The sequence below is a fragment of the Bidens hawaiensis genome, unplaced genomic scaffold (genome assembly GCF_021521415.1).
Source record: "Bidens hawaiensis isolate Kalapana, Puna unplaced genomic scaffold, B.hawaiensis_p1.1 tig00014336_1, whole genome shotgun sequence".
NCBI lineage: Eukaryota > Viridiplantae > Streptophyta > Magnoliopsida > Asterales > Asteraceae > Bidens > Bidens hawaiensis.
The window spans coordinates 256,112-278,720 of record NW_027492234.1 but is presented as its reverse complement, the minus strand read 5'-3'; the positions used below and the strand labels follow the sequence as shown (position 1 = coordinate 278,720).

General features: G+C 38.8%; 1 protein-coding gene across 1 annotated transcript; it reads left to right on the top strand.

The window, feature by feature from the left end:
• The first annotated feature begins 7,614 nt into the window (after positions 1-7,614).
• LOC143546409 (lysine-specific demethylase JMJ27-like) lies at positions 7,615-19,424 on the top strand. The gene is made up of 15 exons (XM_077038085.1): positions 7,615-8,688; positions 8,938-9,053; positions 9,334-9,433; positions 9,505-9,637; positions 9,742-9,805; positions 10,736-11,471; positions 12,057-12,386; positions 12,455-12,749; positions 17,002-17,250; positions 17,463-17,623; positions 17,718-17,790; positions 17,898-17,983; positions 18,918-19,037; positions 19,097-19,167; positions 19,262-19,424. Exons 1-15 carry the CDS (start codon positions 7,615-7,617, stop codon positions 19,422-19,424), a joined length of 3,771 nt encoding a protein of 1,256 aa, XP_076894200.1.
• Positions 19,425-22,609: the final 3,185 nt, after the last annotated feature.

Below are 22,609 nucleotides of genomic sequence, written 5' to 3'. Positions count from 1 at the left end.
ATGTATGCGGACAAGCACTAAATAGACAAACCATGTATTAATTAATTATAAGACATGTAATTATAATTTATATTACGCTGGTTTGCTATTTTTTATTTATATATTATGAGTTTGGATCAAATACAAATAATTTTTATCGTTAAAAATATACAAATAACTAGAGTGATTATATTAACATTAGGGTACTTAACTAATTATTATTACATTATTAACTTTTGAACTATTTTTCTTTTTTGGGAACGACCAACTAAGTAACGTTGGGTGCTCTGTACGTGGTCCCCATTGGCTAAAGGTAGCCCGAGCCGGCCACGAGTCCGGACGGATGGAGCCCCTAGCGGTCCACCTATTGAGGGATTTCCTGGATAAAACCTGACTCCCACGCCCGCCAAACGACACGACAACGAGGGGCCGGTAAAACCAGGTGAGATCAGGACTCGAACCCTAGCAAACCAGGGTCATCCCTCATATCTCACATATAAATTGGTGATAGTTAAGTTTGACCCCCTTACCTCTCACTAGTAAAGTGAGTGCTCTATTTTTTAGTCACATTTAATTTATATTAACTTTTAAGTTTGAACCCCCTACCTCTCATATCTCCCGTTAACTTATGAACAATAGTAATTATTATTACATTACATTATTTGTTATAACATAATTTCTTTAATTCAAAGCTGTAATTACTTTAGTTCTTTGTATGCTTAGTATATTAATTTTATTTGTACTAGATCCTCCCGCTATATATAACAATTCATTATTTATGGAATTCAGGTTTCTATTGGATTTTAATAATCATAACTTTTACTCGATAACTGATATTAATTCTCAATTTAAGAAATTCCCTCTGAAATACTCAGTTTGCAAATAGTTTTTTTCTATTGAACCTTTTTCTAAATGGGGTTCTAACCAAATTAGTTTTTTATGATGTTGACGCTTACATGGCCCAAACATGTGTTATTTGATGAGTTGGCTGCTTAAGCGGCACTCTTATCACCACCTCCACCACCACCACCACAAGCCGCCGCCACCACCAACCCCCTGCACATGTCAACCCCTAATCTTAATCTAAAAACCCCATTAACAACCCACTAAGTTTCATGAATCCCATCACGTTGATAACAAGTTGGCGAGGTGGGTGTTGCATGGAGGAGGTTTCGTGACTATTTGCAGACGTGCAGGGTGTACCGACGGCTGAAGGTGGCGGAAACGCAGTGTTGGTGGTGGTATTTCGCGATTTTCTAGCAAGACAAGCAGGAACTCGGGTGGAAGTATGTAACTTGGCTTTCAGGTTGTATTTCTCACAATCAGGGCTATGTTAAGGGCAACTGATAAGGCTTAAAGTCAATTCAGGAAGCTTTGGATGTGAAAAAAATTTAACGGGCGTGAAAGTGATTCTGAATGCTTTGAATGGATGTCAAACTAAAAATTAACTATGGTTTAATGTTTCACTTTCAACTTTACTTTTACTATTTTGTTATAAAGTATTTTATTTTTTATATGTTTAATCCTTGCTACCAATACACGTAACACATCTCACTACCAATTAAACTACAGTCACACCGCCTCCACGAAACTTCCATTAAAGCAGTCCACTTTGGTCATTTGCAGCTGGTTTTCTCCTTTCATCTCGTCACAAGTCACAACAACTAACAAAGACTTCAATTTAATAACATACAACATGAACTTGATATGATTACTACCCAGATTGAGTATGCAATTGAGATTTTGTGTAAGGTCCCGTTACCGGTGCCCTACTTTGGACGTTGGATTTACTCATCAACACAGTTCATAATATCAGAGTTAATAAAAACATTCGCGGAATATTTAAAACATTCAAACCATTACATTACATAACCATCCTTTCTTGTGTCTTAACGGGCATTCAAATTACCTAAACATAAAACATTGTCTTTAAAATAACATATTTCTTGAGATGTCAGCTTCTTCAAGTTCATGCCATGTGCTTCCTCTTATGCAAGCTGCCTCAATCTACTCACCTGCGTGCAAACTAACAGTCAGCTACGCTGAGTGAGTTCTAATTAATCATACAACATACAATTTGTTCTCATACTTGCATACGTGCCCGAAAGGGTGTACATTATTCATACTTACTCTTCATATATAACTATCCATCCTATTTAAAGAGCCTTCCGCCCTATAACCTCACAGATATTATAAGGGTCTGGTCCCTAACATCACAGTTATTATAAAGGGTCTGGTCCCTATCCTCACAGATATTATTAAGGTCTGGTCCCTACCATCACAGATATTATTAGGGTCTGGTCCTTACCATCACAGATATTATTAGGGTCTGGTCCCTTTGTTTCATGCAACTGTACCGTACCTGTTCTTACATTCTTTCCTTGACAATACGTGCAATCTCCGAAGAGCGTTCACGTACCATCAACATATCATATATACATTATGCATACATCATATATATTCATACATACATCATATCTTACATCGTACCTATCAATCGTATCCATAACTACCACCTGACGGCACATGCAATATCCGAAGATCGTTCACGCACCGTCAAGCAATCATCATACAAGGCATACACTTACCACTTAAGGTAAGTGTATTAACTATCACATCGAGTATGCACACAGCCTCGAAAACATAACAAGGAAGTGGGACTAGAAACTCACCTGAACGCGATTACGTTCACCGTTTTATAGTTAATCATTTATTGAGCTGAGCATGACTAACTGTATAACAATTACACGTATCAATTAACTATCACTACTCACATCGCGTTTCTAGTATAATTATAACCCTCAACGAACGGGGGTCCGGGGACAGCGTCCCTGGCAGCGGGGTCTAGGGGCGGCAGCCCCTAGCAGGGTTCAAGGGGCAGAGCCCCTGGCTGGGGTCGAGCTGCCATGTTAGCTTGGAAAAATTTTATTTCCATTAACTGTCTTAACACATTTTCCATTAGAAATTTTGAATCATTAATTAATTGGCTAACTTAAGAGTCCAATGGATTCTTTGTAATTAAATCGTTCTTTTTCTAAGTCCGGGGACCATTCTGTAATTCTGTTAAACTTCTAGTTCGTTACTTAACCTTAACGAATTGACTTGTCATAACGAACTGGTTCTTGTAACGAATTGAACCCTCTAACGAACTGGACCCTTAACGAATCAGTCCATAGCGAACCAGTCCATGTAACGAATCGGTCCATCTAATTCGTTATCTCTTCTAACGAACTGGCTATAACGTACAAGGGTAATTCATTACCCTTTTCCCTTAACGAATCAGATACGAACAAGAGCTAGTTCGTTATGCTCCCTTATACGAATCAACTAACGAATCACCTTTTAATTCGTTAAGTTCCCGTTAGCGAACTAGGGTTAGGTCAGGGAATGTCAGAACATTCCCTGACATACCTTACCTCGTATTAACTTTTCCGGCGCCGTCGCCGGAAAACCGCAGATTCACCGGAAAAACAAGTTTTAACTCGTTTTTCACCGTTTTTCGTCCCGTTTGATCCAGATTTGAGCTACGGTGATCCCTAAGCTCATCTTAGGTTCGGTTTATACCCGATTCCATCCGGATCTCGTGACTTAAATGGTTTAATGGTGTCGGCTCGTCGTATCGTGACTATATTTAACGGGTTTAACATCCTACTACCATCACCTTGGATCGGGATCGGTTTTCCTTGGTGATTTATGCTAGAGAGAGAAACCAGAGAGAGAAAGCTTAAGTGTGTGTTTTGGGAGGTGTATGAAATATGTGTGAAATGAAATTAAATGGGTATTAATGACTTATATATTTTAGATCATGGGCTTAAGCCCATGGTCTTTTCCTCTTTCCTTCATAACCCAAGTCCATAACCCAATTTCATTTAACCCAACACTAGCCCGACTTATAATAACTCATACTTTCGTTTATTAACCGAAACCAGAAAACGGGATGTTACATTTTGACAAACCAAATCGGTCTTCGGTCTTCACATCTTACCCGAGTTCTAATAATCGACACATAACCGAGACCGATTGGTTCCTACATGTTCGGATTTCGGTTCTTGTTTTTAAGATTTTCGGGTTTTCGGTTCGTGTAGGGTATTGCTCGGTTCGGTTCGGGTTTAACGCCATGCGCACCCCTGGTCCTAGATAAATAAATTTTGGAATAACCTTTATATTTTTTATTCCATTTTAAAATAACATTTAAAAACTTCAAAAAAAAAAAAAAAAAAAAACAAAAATTCGTGGTCAAAACCTAGTTTACCAATAAAAAACAGACTTTGCTTCTTAGCTTTTTATAATAATAAAAAGTGTATGAAGGATTCTCAACCATTGATTTCATTTAAAAGTGGTGACATAATTGTAAAAACGGAATCTTGATCAAGCGCTCCAACTTTTTTTAACACATTGATAATCAATTTATTCGATATTATTTAAAATATAAAAACTACATCTTCAAAACAAGCATTTTTTTTTCTTTTTCAAATTGCAGTACTCTGTATTATTTAAAAACCCACATGCGCTATGCACATAATGTATATATGTATTTTTTTATTCATATTTACAACTAGGTAGCGTATCGACGCAACAGGGCTGTTGGTATTGACACTCATATAACTGCGGCTACAAGTCGACATTAATTCGATTGGTGGTTACTTCTCCAGAACAAAACCCACATAACTAAGTTCTTTAATGATTAGATACAAAAAATTAAACTGTTCAAAGAAAATGCGGATTGTAGTGATGAACCAACGCAAATTCTTTCGGTATCGGCTTACATCTCTGAAAGTAAACCAAAAATTAAATTCTTCAACACCTAAGATATTTCAAAATGCAATACAAAAAACATGGCAAAAAGAAACCGCCAGTTGCGATAGCGAACGACATGAATTTGGTCGGAATTAACAATGTTGGTACTAAATAAAAAACAAAACAAAAAATGTGGCAAAAAGAAACTGTGAGTTGCGGATGCAAACGACACGAATTTGATCGGCATCAACAGTGTCGAAACTAAATAAAAAAAAACAAAATGTTCAAGAAAATTATCTTATATATATAAAAAAAACCTGAAAATGCAAATAAGAAATAAACAAGCATCTAAAAAACCGAAAAAGTTATGGACTAATCCGGTGCCGGCTGATGACCCAATCAAGTCACTTGCGACACCAAGCTTCGTCTTTAATAATAACTAGTTATTCACCCGCGCATTGCGCGGCAAAATCGGTTTGTAAAACTCGAACGTTGCAGTGACGTGTCAATATGAATTCGGGTCGTTGCAGCATAAAAAACGTTGGTAAAACTCGAGCGTTAAAACCCAAAATATAAATTCGTCAAATAAAAATATAAAATGATTAACATATAAAAAATAAAAAATTCAAAATGATGTTTATTTGGTCAGGAAAACTCGATGGTGGTAAAACCAAAGCGTTAGGCAGTAACAAGACGTGAATTTGGTTGGGCTTGGTTGCATTCGTTAGTTGTTACGGTACCGGAACTAAAAAATAAAATATAAAAAATCGAGGTGGACCAACGGGCGTCAGTCAGTAAAACGTAATCATTGGTAAAACCCGTGCATTTTGGTGCCGACCAATGAGGATGCGAGTCTACGCGAATCTGACCATACGACGGCGAGTTGACGCAAATTTGGTCAGTAGCGGTTACATTTGTTATGGTATCATAATTAAAAAAAATGACAAAAAAATATTAAATTGAGGTGGACCAATGGGGTGACGTTGATTGGTAAAACTCGAGTGTTGGTAAAATCTGAACGGTGTCTATCCTGAGTGTTGAGGTTATGAGTTTACTCGAAATCAGTCGTTTCTATCACCTTTGTTATGGTACTGGATTTAAATATAAAAAAACAAAATAACCCAAAAATTATAACAAATTAGCATTGTCCACTACCATACTTCCACTTGGCCCAATAGTAGGATTACGACACCAAGAATCTTAATTATACTATTATTATAATAATAATAATAATAATAATAATAATAATAATAATACTTGGCGTGAACATATAATGTATGATATTCTGAAAAATATTACAGGACATGGTTTCATTTGATTTGATTTCTAGTAGTTTAATTAAATTAAAGATAAAATGACAAAACACATCATTTATGTTTATATGATTTTTCAGTGGATATCCTTTAGCGAAAAAAACGTCAAAAACATCCTTCATGATTAAAAACCTTATCAAGTTTGTCCTTTGGCCATAACCTAGTTAAGTTTTTTTTGTTAAAATTAGTCAAGCGCAAAGCACATGAGGGGTAAATCCGTCTTTTACTCTTTGAGGGACTATATGTGTAGATAGAAAGATATTTAATATCTTTAAATATTTTCCTTAAAGTTTAATCTATCTACACATATAGTCCCTCAAAGAGTAAAAGACGTAAATTATCTTTAAATATTTTCCTTAAAGTTTAATCTATCTACACATATAGTCCCTAAAAGAGTAAAAGACGGATTTACCTCTCATGTGCTTTGCGCTTGACTAATTTTAATAAGAAAACTTAACTAAGTTAGGGCCAAATGACAAAACTTGATAATGATTTTAATAATAAAGGATATTTTCTGAGGTTTTTTTTTGTTAAAGAACATCCATTGAAAAATCATGTAAAGATAAATGACTTGTATTACCATTTTGTCTAAATTAAAAGGATATAACATATTAACATACATACATACATTCTACACTTAGACCATGCGTAGTCGCCGCGTTACGGCGGCGTTTTGGCCTATAACGCCGGGGGCACACCGCCCCCCTCGGCGTTTTGGCTTTTTTTTATGAACGTTATGTATAAAACGCGCTGAATGGCTCGAGTTTCAAAAAGTTACCGTTGACATATCCGTTGGATTGAGCCGTTACCGGTGGTGGGAGGTTTAGGAGAACGGAGAAGAAGGAGAACGAGATCGGAGAAGAAGGAGAAGCATAAAAATGGTGGTGGTGGCGGGTGGTTTAGGAGTACGGGGTCGCCGGTTAAAATGGCAGTCGCCGGAATTAGGTGGCCGGTGAATTGAAGAAGACGAGATGAGGGTGGTGTAGGGCCATTTATAGATTTTATTTTTATTATTGTATTTTAAACCCATTTTGTTAAATAAGTTTCAAAATCTTCATATATTTAATTTTATGTTTAATTATTTAAATGAATTATTAATTGAAAAAACAAATAAAATTAATAGTGACTGGGCGCCACGTAACACATAACGCCTGAAGGTGGAGAGTTATAACTACACCCTGTTTATGTAAAAGATCATAACTCTGACTGAACGTCACGTGACGCATAATGTAAAGAGTTATGAACCAATTGTCACTCACACTCACATACATGTGTACGTGGACAGCGCGTGACTGTCACCCTCTGTCTGCAATTTAGCTTCAAATAAATCATCATCATCATCAATCGCATTAAAGTTTTTTTGAATTTTGAATTACATAATCAGTAACTACACTTTCTGTCTGATACACACTTATATCTTAAAGAATCCTACGTTGTTGTTGTTACAATCTTCCAATTTATTATGTACCCACCCTCCTTTTTCTCAGAATGGCAGGTTCTAGGGTTAGGGTTTTGAAATTAGGGGTTTTTGTTTCCAACCTCAATTTCTTCTAAATAAAGAAAGCTTCAACCTTTATCATCGGAAATGGAAGAGGTTCATGACATTCACTCAACAATCATCACTTCTGATGCTGCTGCTGCTGAAGAAGATAATAATAATAATCAGGTTCATTTGAATGATGATCAAATTGTTGCAGAAATTAATAATAATCATAAAGGGAATGAGGAGGCAAATGGTGTTGTTGTTGATAATTATAATAAGAGAGGTGATGGTGGACGAGGCCCACAAGATAGGGTGATAGTCGTTGGTCTTCTTTCTACTGCAGGGAAGCGCCCCCAACGCCGCCCGCACTTGAACTTTAAAAGGAGGAAGCTTTCGCCTGCGAATGATGTGGCCAGTTCTGAACAAGTTTCCGAGGAGAAGGTCAAAGTATCATTGCGCAAGGGCCGACTCAAGGGTTCCAAGAATAAAAACAAGAGGATTAAAGACATTCAGGAGACTCAAACTACGCTTGATGAAGAAGGTTTAGAGATGAAAAAGAGGAAAACACTCGTTCTTGAAGCAAATGCTGAACTTAAGGTTGGACGTAAGGGTCGACCGCACGGTGCCAAAGACAAAAAGCCGAGGAAGAGGAGGATGACGAGAAACTTGGCACCAGGTCAAAGTCAAACTATGGTTAGTGGTCAAAATGAGAATGATCAAACTGGAGGTGCTGAACATATTGTTGCAGGTGAAAGTGGTAACGGAAATGGGACCCATCAAACTGGAGGAGGTACTGAAGATATCATTGATGAGAATAATGCAGGTGAAACTGGTAACGGAAATGGGACCCATCAAACTGGAGGAGGCGCTGAAGATATTATTGATGAGAATGTTGCAGGTGAAACTGGTAACGGGAGTGGAACCCGTAAGTTGAGGTCAACCAAAACCAAGGGAGTTAAGACCCGTAAGTTGAGTTCAACCAAGGGAGTTAAGAAGAAACCTAGGTTAATTGTAGCTGGTGAAATCTTGGCTTATTCTGAGGTGAAAAAAAGAAAGCCTAAAGGGGATTCAGACGCCCCTACAAGGCCCAGAGGCAGGCCCAAGAAGTATGTTCTTGGTACCCGGACACTCATAGGGGAGCGTGCAATACACCATGAGTCGAATGCAGGTGTTTCAGTGAGTTCTTTCTTTCCTTTTTAGTTGTTTACTAGTTTATGAACTATGAAGATTGTTATATGCTTAGATGCGAAATACGGAAATCAGACTTTTTGTATATTATGAGTGAAGGTCAAACATTTATGTGATATCTATTAATAAAAGATCCCTATTAAACGAGTGTTGTTACTTGTTAATTGTCTACTTTCTGTGCAAGGTTTATGATTTTTGTAATGTTTTTTTTTTCCGGACCAACTTTTTTTAATGCAGAATGGAAATAAGCCAAGTTTGATGTGTCACCAATGCCGCTTGAACGCTTATAAAAGTGTTGTCTCTTGTTCAAACTGCAAACGAAAACGCTATTGCTATGGATGCCTTGCGAGTTGGTAGGTGACTTTAAAGTTAGTATAAATGATTATGATTCTGATTATTTAGGGGTCAAATAATCAGTTTCTGATAATTAGTTTTAATTTTGTACTGCTGCAACAAAATTGATTATCAAAGGTTAAATACTATTACTTGTTTATTCTTTTTAACCCAATATGAGAGACATATATCTTTTTCACAAGATGTCTATTCTTTTTTTCTTACCCCTAAAAATGCCATTTTTGGTTTTTTTTTTATCTTTTAATTTCTTAAATAATCAAATTTTGAATATAATAATAGGTATCCAGAGAGAACAAAAAGAGAAGTCAAAGTTGCATGTCCATATTGCCGTGGCAATTGCAATTGTGGAGCTTGTCTTCAAGCAAACGTAATCGTAAAGGTAGATGCTTTTTATAACTATGACTTTCATAATGCTGCTCAACACTGACATAAGACTGTTGATTTTTATAGGCTACTCATAAAGAAGCCGATGGGGATATCAGACTGCAAAGGTCTCTTTATTTGCTTAAAAAGACTCTGCCTCTTTTGAAGCATATAAAAGAGGAGCAAAGATCTGAGCTTTTGGTGGAAGCTGGCATACTTGGTACAACTTTCTTTATAAACATTCATTATAACTAAGTCACATGTTTGTTTTAAGGAAATAACTTGAAGTTTAAGGTTGTTGGACTGTTGGTTATTTTCTTTTAGGTGTTGAATTGACAGAAGAACATGTACCAAAAACTTCAGTTGATGAAGATGACAGAGTTTACTGGTAAGTTTCATGCTGCTAATCTATTAAGATAATGATACTGCTTATTTTCTTAAACTTCATTACTCATAGGTATTTAAAGAAGTTGAATGCCCATCTTGAATGATCAAGTGATCCAACTAAATATGTTATTATGTGTGCTTATATTAAATAACATTTAGCTAGTAAAAGATTCCCGGAGTGAAACAAATGATGAGTTTGAATGATGTGAAGGATTTTTGATGTCTTGTTATCCTTTAGTTAGACAAACACCAGGGGTGTAAACGAGGCAAGCCGATCCGGAGCCCAAGCTCGACTAGGTTTGAGCTTAGCTCGTTTAACTTGCTCGAGCTTGGCTCATGAGTAGTTTTTCAAGCTTGTGCTTGGATTGTTTATTATTTATTAGTTAAGTTATATAAATTTATTATTTTTTATACGTATTTTAGCATAATTTTTATATATAACATAAAGTTAATTTTACCATAATTTATTACATAATAATAACTTTTATAAAATATATATGTAATATAAAATTTATATGAATAATAGGATCGTTTAGGCTCGCGAACCAGCTTGAGCGCGGTAAGTGAAGCTCACGAGCGGTTTGGCTAATCTTGAATAGCTCACGAGCGGGTTGGCTCATTTACACCTCTAACGGACACAAAGTTTGATATTCCCTTTTAAGTTTAAATAAATTTACCTTTTTACCCTTGATTTTGACCTAATTAGGAAGCTTTTACTCTCGTTTCACAAAACATACCCTTTTTTTTTCTCACAAAAAAAGTCTTCTTTGGTTATTTTATCTGTTAACTCATTGATGAATCAGAATTTTCCATTCACTTAAAAGATATTTATCTGAATATTACAGCTTCAAACATCAGAAACACATCCAAACCCTTTTTACAGCACCCGTTTTGTAATAACTGATTCTAAACTGTCATTCTTGTTACACAGTGACAACTGCAATACATCAATCGTCAACTTCCACAGAAGCTGCCCGAGTCCCGATTGCTCTTATGATATTTGCCTCAACTGTTGTCGTGAACTCAGAGATGGCATCCAGCCTGGTGGTAGTGAAGCCGAATCTTCCTTCCAACAGTTTCTAGAGCATTCTCGACTTCAGGGCACAGAACCAAACACACAGTTTTTTGGTTGGAAAGCCGACTTCAAACCAGAAACCTTTATAACAGACAATTCACTTGATTTCCCTATTTGGAAAGCAAACGCCAACGGAAGCATACCATGCCCTCCAAAGGCTCGTGGCGGTTGTGGTATTGGGTTGCTAGAATTGAAAAGATTATATGATGCTAATTGGGTTGATGAACTTGTTGAAAAGTCAGAGGCTTTGACCTCTGACTTTCAAATGGTCAATGCTGACTTTGGAGAAAGATGCCCTCTTTGTGTTAACGTGGAAGATCATGATGGTGTGAGGAGATCGGCTTCTAGAAAGGGTAGTAATGACAATTTTATTTATTGTCCCAATTCTGTTGATTTGGAAGATGATGATTTTGAGCATTTTCAAATGCATTGGAGACGAGGCGAACCGGTTGTGGTGAGAAATGTTGATAAAAAGACATGTGGGCTTAGTTGGGAGCCACGTGTCATGATGCGGGCGTTTAGAACTGCTCAAATTAAGTTAAAAGAGGAAAATAGATGTGTCAAGGCTATTGACTGCTTGGATTTGTGTGAGGTATGAATAGTTTTAACTTTCTAAATGGTTTTATTTTTGATAAAATTGCACAAATGGTCCCTGTGGTTTGATCGACCATATTGTAAGTTTGGTCACCAGATTTTAAAATTTGCAAACTTAGTCCAAACATTTGTGAGAGGGTTGCACGATTAGTGTCCACTATTAATCCAGTTAGTTTTCAACGGAAAGGTGATGTGAGGGTAAACGTGTCTTTGAGTTTGGAACCCTAATAAAATACTCTTTCAAACTCCAGAAGTCCTAATGTCGACTTGATCACCTTCGATTATGCGCTGAACCTTTGATTTTGCACTGATCGAAGGTGATGAAATCGACGTTAGGTGTTCTGGAGATTGAAGAGTATTTTATTGGGGTTCTAGTTCTGAAAAGGCACAATTACCTTCACATGAATTGTACATGACCATTACTTTTCCGTTAAAAACCAACTTAAATTAACGGTGAGGGCTAAATGTGCAACCCTGTCGCAAATGTCTGGGGACCAAACCTGCAATAGGGTCAAACCATTTGTGCATTTTTCTCTTTATTTTGTAAATGAGTACTTGTAACGCATAAATTATGTGATTTTAGGTTGAGATTCATCTTAACCAGTTTTTTAGGGGGTATGTGGAGGGTCGTAGGCATCTAGACGGATGGCCCGAGATGTTAAAGCTCAAAGATTGGCCACCAACAAACTCATTTGATGAGTGTTTACCAAGGCATTGCGCAGAGTTTATTGCAATGCTTCCCTTTAGTGATTATACTCATCCAAGATCTGGTCTTCTTAATCTTGCTACAAAGCTTCCAAATGGTTCTAAATGGCCGGATTTGGGTCCTAAATCTTATATTGCTTATGGGTTTCCTGAGGAGCTTGGTAGGGGCGATTCGGTCACAAAACTACATTGTGACATTTCTGATGCGGTAAATGTCAACGAGTCAAAGTCTTCAATCTTTATTCTTTTTCAAATAAATTTGTGATATTGGTATAGGTAAACATTTTGATACACACAACAAAAGTAAAAGTTTCTTCTACGGAACTTAAAAATATTGATGAGTTGCAGAAGCAATACAAAGCTGAAGATAGTAATCTCACAATAGAACCACTAAAAGACGTACAAAAAGGTGATGTTGGTGATAGTGAGGCTTTAATGGCTGAAAATCTAAGCTTTGACCTGAATAATAATGGCAGCCAAGAAAAGACGGTTGATTCCACGACTCCATTGACTTTGGGAACAACTGAGTCAAACAAAAGTGAATTGGACTATAATGTATCTTGCATCGAAGGTAAAATGTTTGTAATTTTTCTTTGACTACTTTTGGCTTACACTTAAGTTAACAAAACAAACAAACGTATCTAGTATAATCTCACTCATAGCAGAGGCTATTGCTAAATCCTAAATGTTTTAATAAACAAGTATACTTGTATAGTTTCATCTATAGCCTAACACTATCTGAGCTTGCATTTAGTTATTAGTTTTGTGCACTTTCACAATGTCTCCATGACTGGTTTCTACACTAGTAAAAACACCCAACGTGATTTTTTTTTCATTCTAGGTACTTCTAGTGCATTTAGTCAGTAATACTCTTCAGGTAGAAATGTAATATTTCTATTCTAACATCTGCATGTGTATATTCAACCCAAACTATATAATATTATATAGTTTCGGTTGAATATATCAATCAATCAATCATACCCAGTGTAGTCCCACCAATAGCATAGCTATAAGTAGGGTATGGGGAGGGTGGGATGTAGGCACACCGTACCTCTATCCACATGGATAAAGAGGTGGCTTCCAGAGAGACCCTCAGCTCTAAAATACATATGTATGAAGCCATACAAAGGAAATCAGAGTTCAATAGTAGTAGTAGTAATAATAATAATAATAATAATGATGATGATGATGATGATGATGATGATGATGATGATACTAATAGTAATAACAATAATAATAGTATTAATACTATTTATGTAGAGAGAATATTATTATGGTGTGTGCCTAAAATAAGGTAAATAGAAGCCCTATGGTATTCCTTTCTCCCTAAAAATCCTTAACTTTAATTCTACTTCTCCAAGAATTCCTATCCTCAACCATGTCCTCGGAGAGGTTTAGGTCTATCAAATCCTGCTTAATCCCCTCATCCCAAGTCAATTTAGGTCGTCCTCTACCCCTTCTTCCCTTTATAGTAATGTTTTCTACTGATCTAACAGGATTCGTCGTTTGTCTTCTCTTCACATGTCCAAACCATCTCAGTCTCCACTCTCTTATCTTGTCTGCTATGTTCGCTACCCCTAATCTCTCCCGAAACACAACGTTTCTTATTCGGTCTAACCTTGTGTGTCCACACATCCAACGTAGCATTCTCATTTCTGCTACCTCCAACTTCGGCACTTGTGCCTTCTTGATGGCCCAACAATCTGTTCCATATAGCATTGCAGGTCTAACTGCAACCCTATAAAATTCTCCTTTTAGTTTAGTTGGGAAACTCTTGTCACACAATATACCTGTGGCTGCTTTCCATCTACCCCATCCTACCTGAACTCGATGGGTCACATCAATGTCTAATTCCCCATCGCTCTGAACAAAAGATCCTTGATACTTGAACCTCGTTACCTGCGAAACCACCTGCCCTTGAATGGTAATCTGTGCGTCCTCATTGTCATTTGCCCCTCCAAAAGCACAGTGTAGGTACTCCGTCTTAGATCGACTGATCCTTAAACCTTTTGTCTCTAAGGTTGTACGCCACTCCTCGAGTCTCATGTTTAGATCTTGTTTTCTCTCAGCAAGTAACACAATATCGTCTGCGAACATCATGCACCATGGGAGTGTCCCCTGAATCGACTTTGACAACTCGTCCAAGACTACTGCAAAAAGAAACGGACTCAGCGCTGACCCCTGGTGAAGACCTACCTCTACGGGGAAGAAATCAGCATCACCCAGCATCACCCACTGGCGCACGGACACTTGTTGCACTCCTGGTTTACATATCCATATTATCTCTATGTATTTCCTGGGTACTCCCCTCCAAGCACTCCCAAAGCACCTGTCGTGGCACACTGTCGTAGGCCTTTTCTAGGTCAATAAACACCATATGCAGGTCACGCTTCTTCTCCCTATACTTTTCCATCAATCTTCTTATAAGGTGTATTGCCTCTGTGGTAGAACAACCCGGCATGAATCCAAATTGGTTCATCGTAACCTGAGTTTATCGAGTTTATCGTCTAAGTCTAACCTCGACCACTCTTTACCATAGCTTCATAGTATGACTTAGTAGTTTGATTCCTCGGTAGTTACCACACCATTGGGCGTCTCCTTTGTTCTTATAGATAGGAACTACAACGCTGGTCCTCCATTGGTCTGGCATCTTACCAGATTTAAGGATACTATTGAACAGAGTAGTTAACCACATGACCCCTTCCTCTCCCAAGCACTTCCACACCTCGATGGGTATGTTGTCTGGGCCAACCGCCTTAGCCCTTCCCATCCTCCTCAGTGCAGTCTGCACCTCTTCTCGTGTGATCCGTCGGCAGTAGCAATTATTCGGTTGTTGTCGTTGGGAGGTTGTGTTGTCATGTTCTTCTTGGTAAGCTCTCCCATTGTTGAAAAGATTGTGGAAATAGGTTTGCCATCTTAGCTTGATGTCCTGCTCCTTGACTAGTACATGCCCATCTGTATCCTTTATGAACTTCACTGGCCCTAGATCTTGCCTTCTACGCTCCCTGGCTTTGGCAATCTTAAACATAGCATGTTCCCCATCTTTTGTTTCTAAACGTTTATACATCCGTTTATAAGCCGCTTTCTTTGCTTCCGCCACGGCCTTCTTCGCCTCTCTCTTGGCCGTTTTGTAGGTCTCCCTCAATTCTACGCGCTCCTCCTCATTCGTGCACCTCATAAGCTTCCTAAAACATCCTTGTTTGTCTCTTATCTTATCTTGTACAGCCTCGTTCCACCACCAAGACTCCTTATGCCCACCTGCCTTTCCTGTTGTGACCCCTAGAGTCTCCTTTGCTATTTGAATGATCTTTGTAGCCATATCTTCCCATATATGTTTTGAGTCCCCATTTAGTCGAGCATGCGTCTGCAGTCTGAGTTTATTCTTAAACAGTAGGAGATTTTCGTCCCTCAAATTTCCCCATAGAATTCTAGGTGTACCTTTCTTCTCACGAACAGTCAGCTTATTTATGAAGCCTATATCTGTCACCAGCAGTCGAGCAGTCGATGTTGAGCCACCACTGTCTCCCCTGGTATGGCTTTGCACTTCTTCCACCACCGTCGGTCTCCTTGCCTCATCAAAAGGTAGTCAATTTACGTGTTGTGTCCGCCACTGCTAAAAGTGATCAACTGAGGGTCTTGTTTCCTAAAATAAGAATTTATAATTCCTAGGTCATGGGCCACCGCAAACTCTAGGAGTTCTGTCCCGGTCTCATTCCTATCACCAAAACCGAAACACCCATGAACGGCTTGAAAACCATTGTTAGCCTTTCCTATATGTCCATTAAAATCCCCTCCTATACAAATCCTCTCACCCCTAGGTATGCCCCCTACCACGGCGTCTAGACAATCCCAAAAATCTCTCTTTTCCTGGTCCCCTAAGCCTACATGAGGCGCGTAGGCGCAGACTACTGCCACTACTTCCTCTCCTAGTACTAATCTCAGTACCATAATCCTGTCATTATGTCTTATCACCTCCACCACACTAGTGTGTAGTTCCTTAGCCACTAGAAACCCCACTCCATTCCTAGCTCCATCAGAGCCCGAGTACCACAACTTATACCCATTACATTCAGCCCCTCTATGCCCTTTCCACTTTGTCTCCTGGAGACATGCTATCTGAACCCTACGTCTTTTAAACACATCTACCAATTCTAGCAACTTACTATTTAGTGTTCCTACATTCCAAGAAGCCAAACGCAATACATGCTCCCTATCTTTACCCGTTCCTACACCCCTCGTTTCAGGACATGGTCTCAAATAATAGTCATGGTTCCTACGCTCTATTGTTGCAAGTAATCCCTCAAACAAGCAATATGGCACTCGATAATAATAATAATAATAATAATAATTACTACTAATAATGATAATAATTAATAATAATAATTACTACTAATAATGATAATAATTATAACAATATTTCCTTAACGAACGAACACGAACAAGGCCTTGTTCGTGTTCGTTCGGTTCGTTTACAGCCCTATGCATAGGTCAATTTTAGGGCTGTTCACGAGCCGAGCCAGGGTGGTTTTGAGCTCGGTTTTGAAGTTAAACGAGCCAACAAGCCGAGCCGAGCCGAGCCGAGCTTGGGTCGATTTTGGCTTGGTTACAAAAATGAGCCAACTCAGCTCAGGTTGTTTCAAATCAAGTTTTTTTAGCTATTTTTATTCGAGCTTTTGTCGAGCAAGCCACAAGCCCGAGGCTTTTTGAAGTTGTGGTTTATCTCAAACGGGTCTGATACTGATGTCTAGTAAAAGGTCAAGTTGGTTGAAAGTCAATTATTTGGATTATTGCAGTAATAATATTCTTTTTGTAATCGTTGGTAGAAAACAAAGCTGAAGATAGTAACCTCACAGCAGAACCACCGAAAGATTTAAATGTTGATGTGGTGTATTCTCTGTGCATACAAAAAGGAGATGCTGGTGATAATGAAGCTTTAATGGCTGAAAATCAAAGCTTTGATGAGAATCTTAATGGCGGCCAAGATAAGACGGTTGATCCCATGAATCCATTGACTTTGGAAACAACCGCGTCAAGCAAAAATGAATTGGATTCTAATCTTTCTTGCCCCAAAGGTACAATTAATATTGAAATTATGCATGAGTCAGTTTGGGTTGTGTTTTATCTCAAATGGGTCAAACACGTCAAGTGGGTCAAAGGCTGATGTTTTTGTCTTATCCAAAAATTCTGTTTATTGTAATAATAACATTGCTTTTGTAATCATGATTAACAGCTCAATTGTTTGAATGATTCGCTCGAATTATATTGTTTTTGTAATCATTGGTAGAAAACGAAGATACTTCTCAAAGTGATAATCATGATTCTGATATTGAATATGGCGGTGCGTTATGGGATATTTTCCGTAGGCAGGATGTCCCCAAACTGACCGAATACATCAAAAAACACCCGAAAGAATTCCGTGGCATCAACAACGCTCCTGTGAGATCTGTGAGTATTATCTTTAAAATAAAACTATAATGTTAATAATAACCATAACAATAATCTTTTTGGTGATGCATTATAAATATTGTTCGTTGTTTAGGTTGTTCATCCTATCCATGACCAAACCTTTTATTTTGACGAAAAGCACAAGAAACAACTCAAGGAGGAGTTTGGTAAGATTGCTTAATTTTTCTCTCTTTTTTTTTTTTTTTTTGCATTTTTCAAATAACAATACCGTTTCTCAAGTATTATGTAGAATAATATTGCTCAATACTTTCAGGCGTGGAACCATGGACATTTGAACAATACCTTGGTGAAGCTGTTTTTATCCCTGCGGGTTGCCCACATCAAGTTAGAAATAGACAGGTTTGATTTCTAGTGTTATTTATTTATTTATTTGCATAATTTATTAGCATTTACTGATTTATCTAGAATGGGTGAATTTCAGTTATGTTTAATCTCTAACGGGTCAAATAAGGAACATCAAAGTAAAAGAAGAAGGAAAATTGTGTGGAACCGGTCGAAAGTGGCCCATTTTATGCTTACAACCTTCTATACTGGTTCATGCAAAAAGTTTGATTAAGACTGTTGTAATATAGTGTTTGTGATTATCATTAAATTTAATGCACTATTTCTTTATAAGAAGTTTGGAAACTTTGGAGAAAAAGGGTGTTAGATGAACCTAGGGGTTTAAGCGAGCCAAGCCAGGCCTGACCTTGGATTGTTAAACTTACGAGAGCTCGAGCTCAACTTGTTTCAAGCTTTATTCTAAAGCTCTAGCTAGACTCGTCATTTACTTTTTCAAGACTTCAAGCTCAAGCTAGGATCGGGCTCGGCTCGTTAATTATTTATTTTTTAATTAATTAATTTTTATACATTTGTAATTTTATTTATTGATTTTATGTTAAATTTTTATATATAACATAATATATACTATTATTTTTATCATCTTATAAAGAAATATCTATTATAAATAATAGGATTTTTTAGGATATTAGGCTCACGGGCCAGCTCAAGCTCGATAGGTGAAGTTCAGGTTCGAGGGCTCGTTTATTAAACAGGCTTATCTTTGGCTAGAGCTCGAGCTCAAGCTCGTTTAGTCTCGGTTTGATTCGAGAAGCTAATCGGCAGCTTTGCTCGTTTACACCCCTATTTGAGCCCAACTAACCCGGCCCTGCTTTGACTCGTTTCAAAATTTAACCGATTATTATCCAATCCGCCCATTTTGTCACCTGTAGCTCATATGTTGACATAATCGGCAGTTGTAATTTTTGAATAACTATTGAATCTTTTCGTACAGTCATGCATTAAAGTAGCTCTTGACTTTGTGTCACCGGATAACGTTGAAGAGTGCATCCGTTTAACCGAAGAGTTCCGGTTACTTCCAAAAACTCATAGATCCAAAGAAGATAAACTGGAGGTGATTATTATTATTAAATTTATATCATATTACTGGTCTTGATAGTAATCATTTTGCAGGTGAAGAAGATGGGATTGTATGCTGCAAGTGTTTCTATTGATGAAGTTAGTAAACTTATTCAGAAACAAAAGTAAATTTATTTTTTTCATTTTTTTAACCTGTATAATTTTTTTATACTTATTCAAAAATCCATGATGAATTGAATAGATTTTGTTCTTGCGCAGGTCTGAATCGCGGTCTGATGCTCCTCCAATCGAACAAGTGGATGAAAAGACACAGGCTGTTGATGTTCCTCCAACGGATGAAAAGCTGGAGGTTGCTGTGGAAACGACAGAAGCTGTTGTGTCGGGGGACTTAGAGTTAGGAAACAATAAGGTGGTTGATTAGTTATGGTGTGTATCGATGTTGTAACTCTGATTAGCGAGGCAGTAAGTGTATAATTGTTTCTAGTTTGATTAGTGTTTTGGACTGAAATAGAGATCGATCATACACATCAAGACAGTTGCTTAGGACCATAAAATGCATCTGCTTTTGAATTTGTTGGTAAAATTTTGAAACTACATAACAGTCGGTGTTGGTCAATCCAGGTTCGGGTCATATAGAGGTAGGGTACCAAAAGGACCCAAATACCCTTAAGTACCACCCGCGGGTCATAGAGGAGCCTCTCGCATATCACCCGCGAGACATATGGATCACCCGCATATCATGGAAGAGGAAGAACGTCCTCATACCACGCGCGGAAGCATCCTGGCACCCTCAGAAGTCATCCGCAGGACAAGACATTGGTCCGCCAATATGACTGGAGGGCAATGCCAACTGGACAGCTGTCAGCATCTAACTGCATTCTAGAAGAACGTCCACGATTGTTACTTGAGGAATACGTGACTTGCCCATCAATGAAAGTAGGACACCTGGTCAGTTTGTTATAACCGTGCACATGGTCAGGGTGCAATTCGTCCTATCATTAGGTGACGCGTGTCCAGGTTGTTATACCCATGCACATGAGACATATAGCTCAACCTATCATAAGAGGATACGCGTCCAGACAGTTATTAAGATCTTCTAGAAGAGGACAGCTGGCCCAATCACCTTCCTACCTCCTTCGGCTATAAATACCTGTCAACTTGCATGAGGTATTCATCCACACTCACTCACTTGTATTTTGACTATACTTAGTCTACTTTACTTCAGTACTCCCTTCACTACGAACGTTACTGATTCTCACGCCGGAGGGTGGTTACAGGAAGACCCCCCACCTTGTCCTTCCTGTAACGAGACTCACGGTGTCTGTTTTGCAGGTTCCGGTTATTGGACTTTGGGAAGTTGTGCTCATACTGTGTTAGTAGTTATCGTATTTCACCATGTGGACTCATTGGATCCAGGACCCATAACAGGAGATTGGATCCAAGTTTCTTCATTGGCGCTATCCGTTTTGGTGTTAGAACTGCACAATTTTTTCGGTTCGTTGGTTTTTTCGGTTCGTTTAAAGTATGAGTAAACTTCCTGAAAGGCCGACGGGAACTCCTGTACAAACACCACGTGTCGATAATACTGAAGCACCCGAAGGTTTTGCTTCCAGTATTTTTGCATGTGGCTTGGCTTCGGGTTCACGTGCCACCGGTGTAACGCCGGAAGGTCGTACCCTTGAGCGTGTTGTTGCACCAGCCGGACCAACTCCCACCGATTTGGGACGTGTTACGGCTCCGGAGGGTTCCAATTTGGCAGGTCAGGGACGAATTACGAGAGAGACTCGCCGTACTAGATCAATTATGGCCCTGGAAGGTGATTTCGGAGACTATGAACTGGCAAGATCTCATCGTCATGAATCCAGATCTAGAGGAATGTTGTCTCCGGATGAAGGGTTCCGCGTGCAACAAGAAAGTTTGGCGGCTGAATACGAACGCATGGTGCGTAATGAACGTTATCATGCCCGTACTTTGACTTATGAAGAGTCTCCTCAGAGATCTCTTTCTCCTCCTCCAACGGTGAGAGGAAGTCAAATTCGTTATAGCCAACAAACCGATCAAGAATTCATTGAGCCACGAAGGTTACGCCCTCGTCCTCGTATAGACATGCGGATGCCTTCCTGTTTGGACGAATATGACTCAACCTATCACCCGGCAGATAGCTTCTATACGGGTAATAGCAGGATGAGTTCAAGGGCAAAAAACCGTCGTCCGCGTGACGTCGTCCGCCATACCGAATATCACAGTGATGCTGAGGAAGATTTCACCAAGCCATACCGTTCGGCAGCCTTTGCCGAAAAATCGAAATTTATAGCTAGCATTGCGACAACACCCTTTGCTGTCAATGCTAAGATACCTACAACGGTGGGTAAATACAATGGCATGACCGATCCTAGCGATCATCTGCAGAACTTCGTGGAGGTAGGTGGTATGAGCGGATGGACGCTCCCCTTATTGGTGTCATATGTTCGCATTGACACTAACAGGGGCAGCGAGAGAATGGTTCGAAAAACTCCCTGATGGTCAAATTTCTAGTTGGGATGATCTGGTGAAGAAATTCTCACAACAGTTCAGCCAACAGAAGAAGCACACGCGTGACCAATCAGAAATTCTGGATTTTGTCCGCCGGGATAATGAATCCATCGAAGATTTTATTACCAGGTTTAATGACGAAAGTCTAAACATTGGTGGGATAAGCAAGGACTTGCTTCGCGGTGCTTTCCGCAAGAATGTCAAGTGTGACGAATTGATCCACACACTCACTGGCCTTGATGGAATGCCAAAGGAGTGAGATGATCTTATGACCGCAGCAAAGTTATTTGCTATGACTGAAAAAACATTGGGGAACAACAGTTCAAGACAAAAATTCAAAGTTGAGTTTCAACCCCCACGACCCAATAAACAGGCAAAGGGGCCAATCTGATCAAGACTTCAGCCAAATACAGAGGCATCAAAGCCATTTGATGCAAAATCTCTAATCGACAACAAGAACAAGGCAGGACTAGCAAGTCGAGGTCCTAACAAATGGACTTCTCTTTCAAAAACTCCCGCTGAGATTCTCACCACCAAGAATGTAAATTTTCGAAAGCCACAACCGCTCACAAGGAGATCGTTCCTTGACAATAAAAAACATTGTTCGTTCCATAATGACATCGGCCATAATACAAACGAGTGCAATGCTTTAAGAAGCGAAATCGAAGCGACCGTGAAGTCCGGTAAGCTAGGACACCTAGTGAAAGATGGAAAGCCGGGGACTGGTAAGGCTCCTATGCGGGACAACCAGGGCCCATCAAAAAAAAACAAGTCAAGGTCTTGAACGTTCATATGATCCAAGGCGGACGAAAGACGGGAGGAAATAGAGGAGAATGTGATGAGGAAGAATGGAAAAACGAACCAATGATTTTTCCACGAGTCAAAGGTGGTCCCAGTAACAAAAACCCCCTTAATTATCACTGCTGTTTTTGGCCATTATCGTTCCCAATATGTTTTCTTTGACACTGGAAGTACATCGGACATCATGTACGAACAATGCTTTGAGCAATTGGATGATGAAGATAAAGAAAGGTTGAAACCTATTCATACTCCAGTATCAGGATTCGGAGGGGA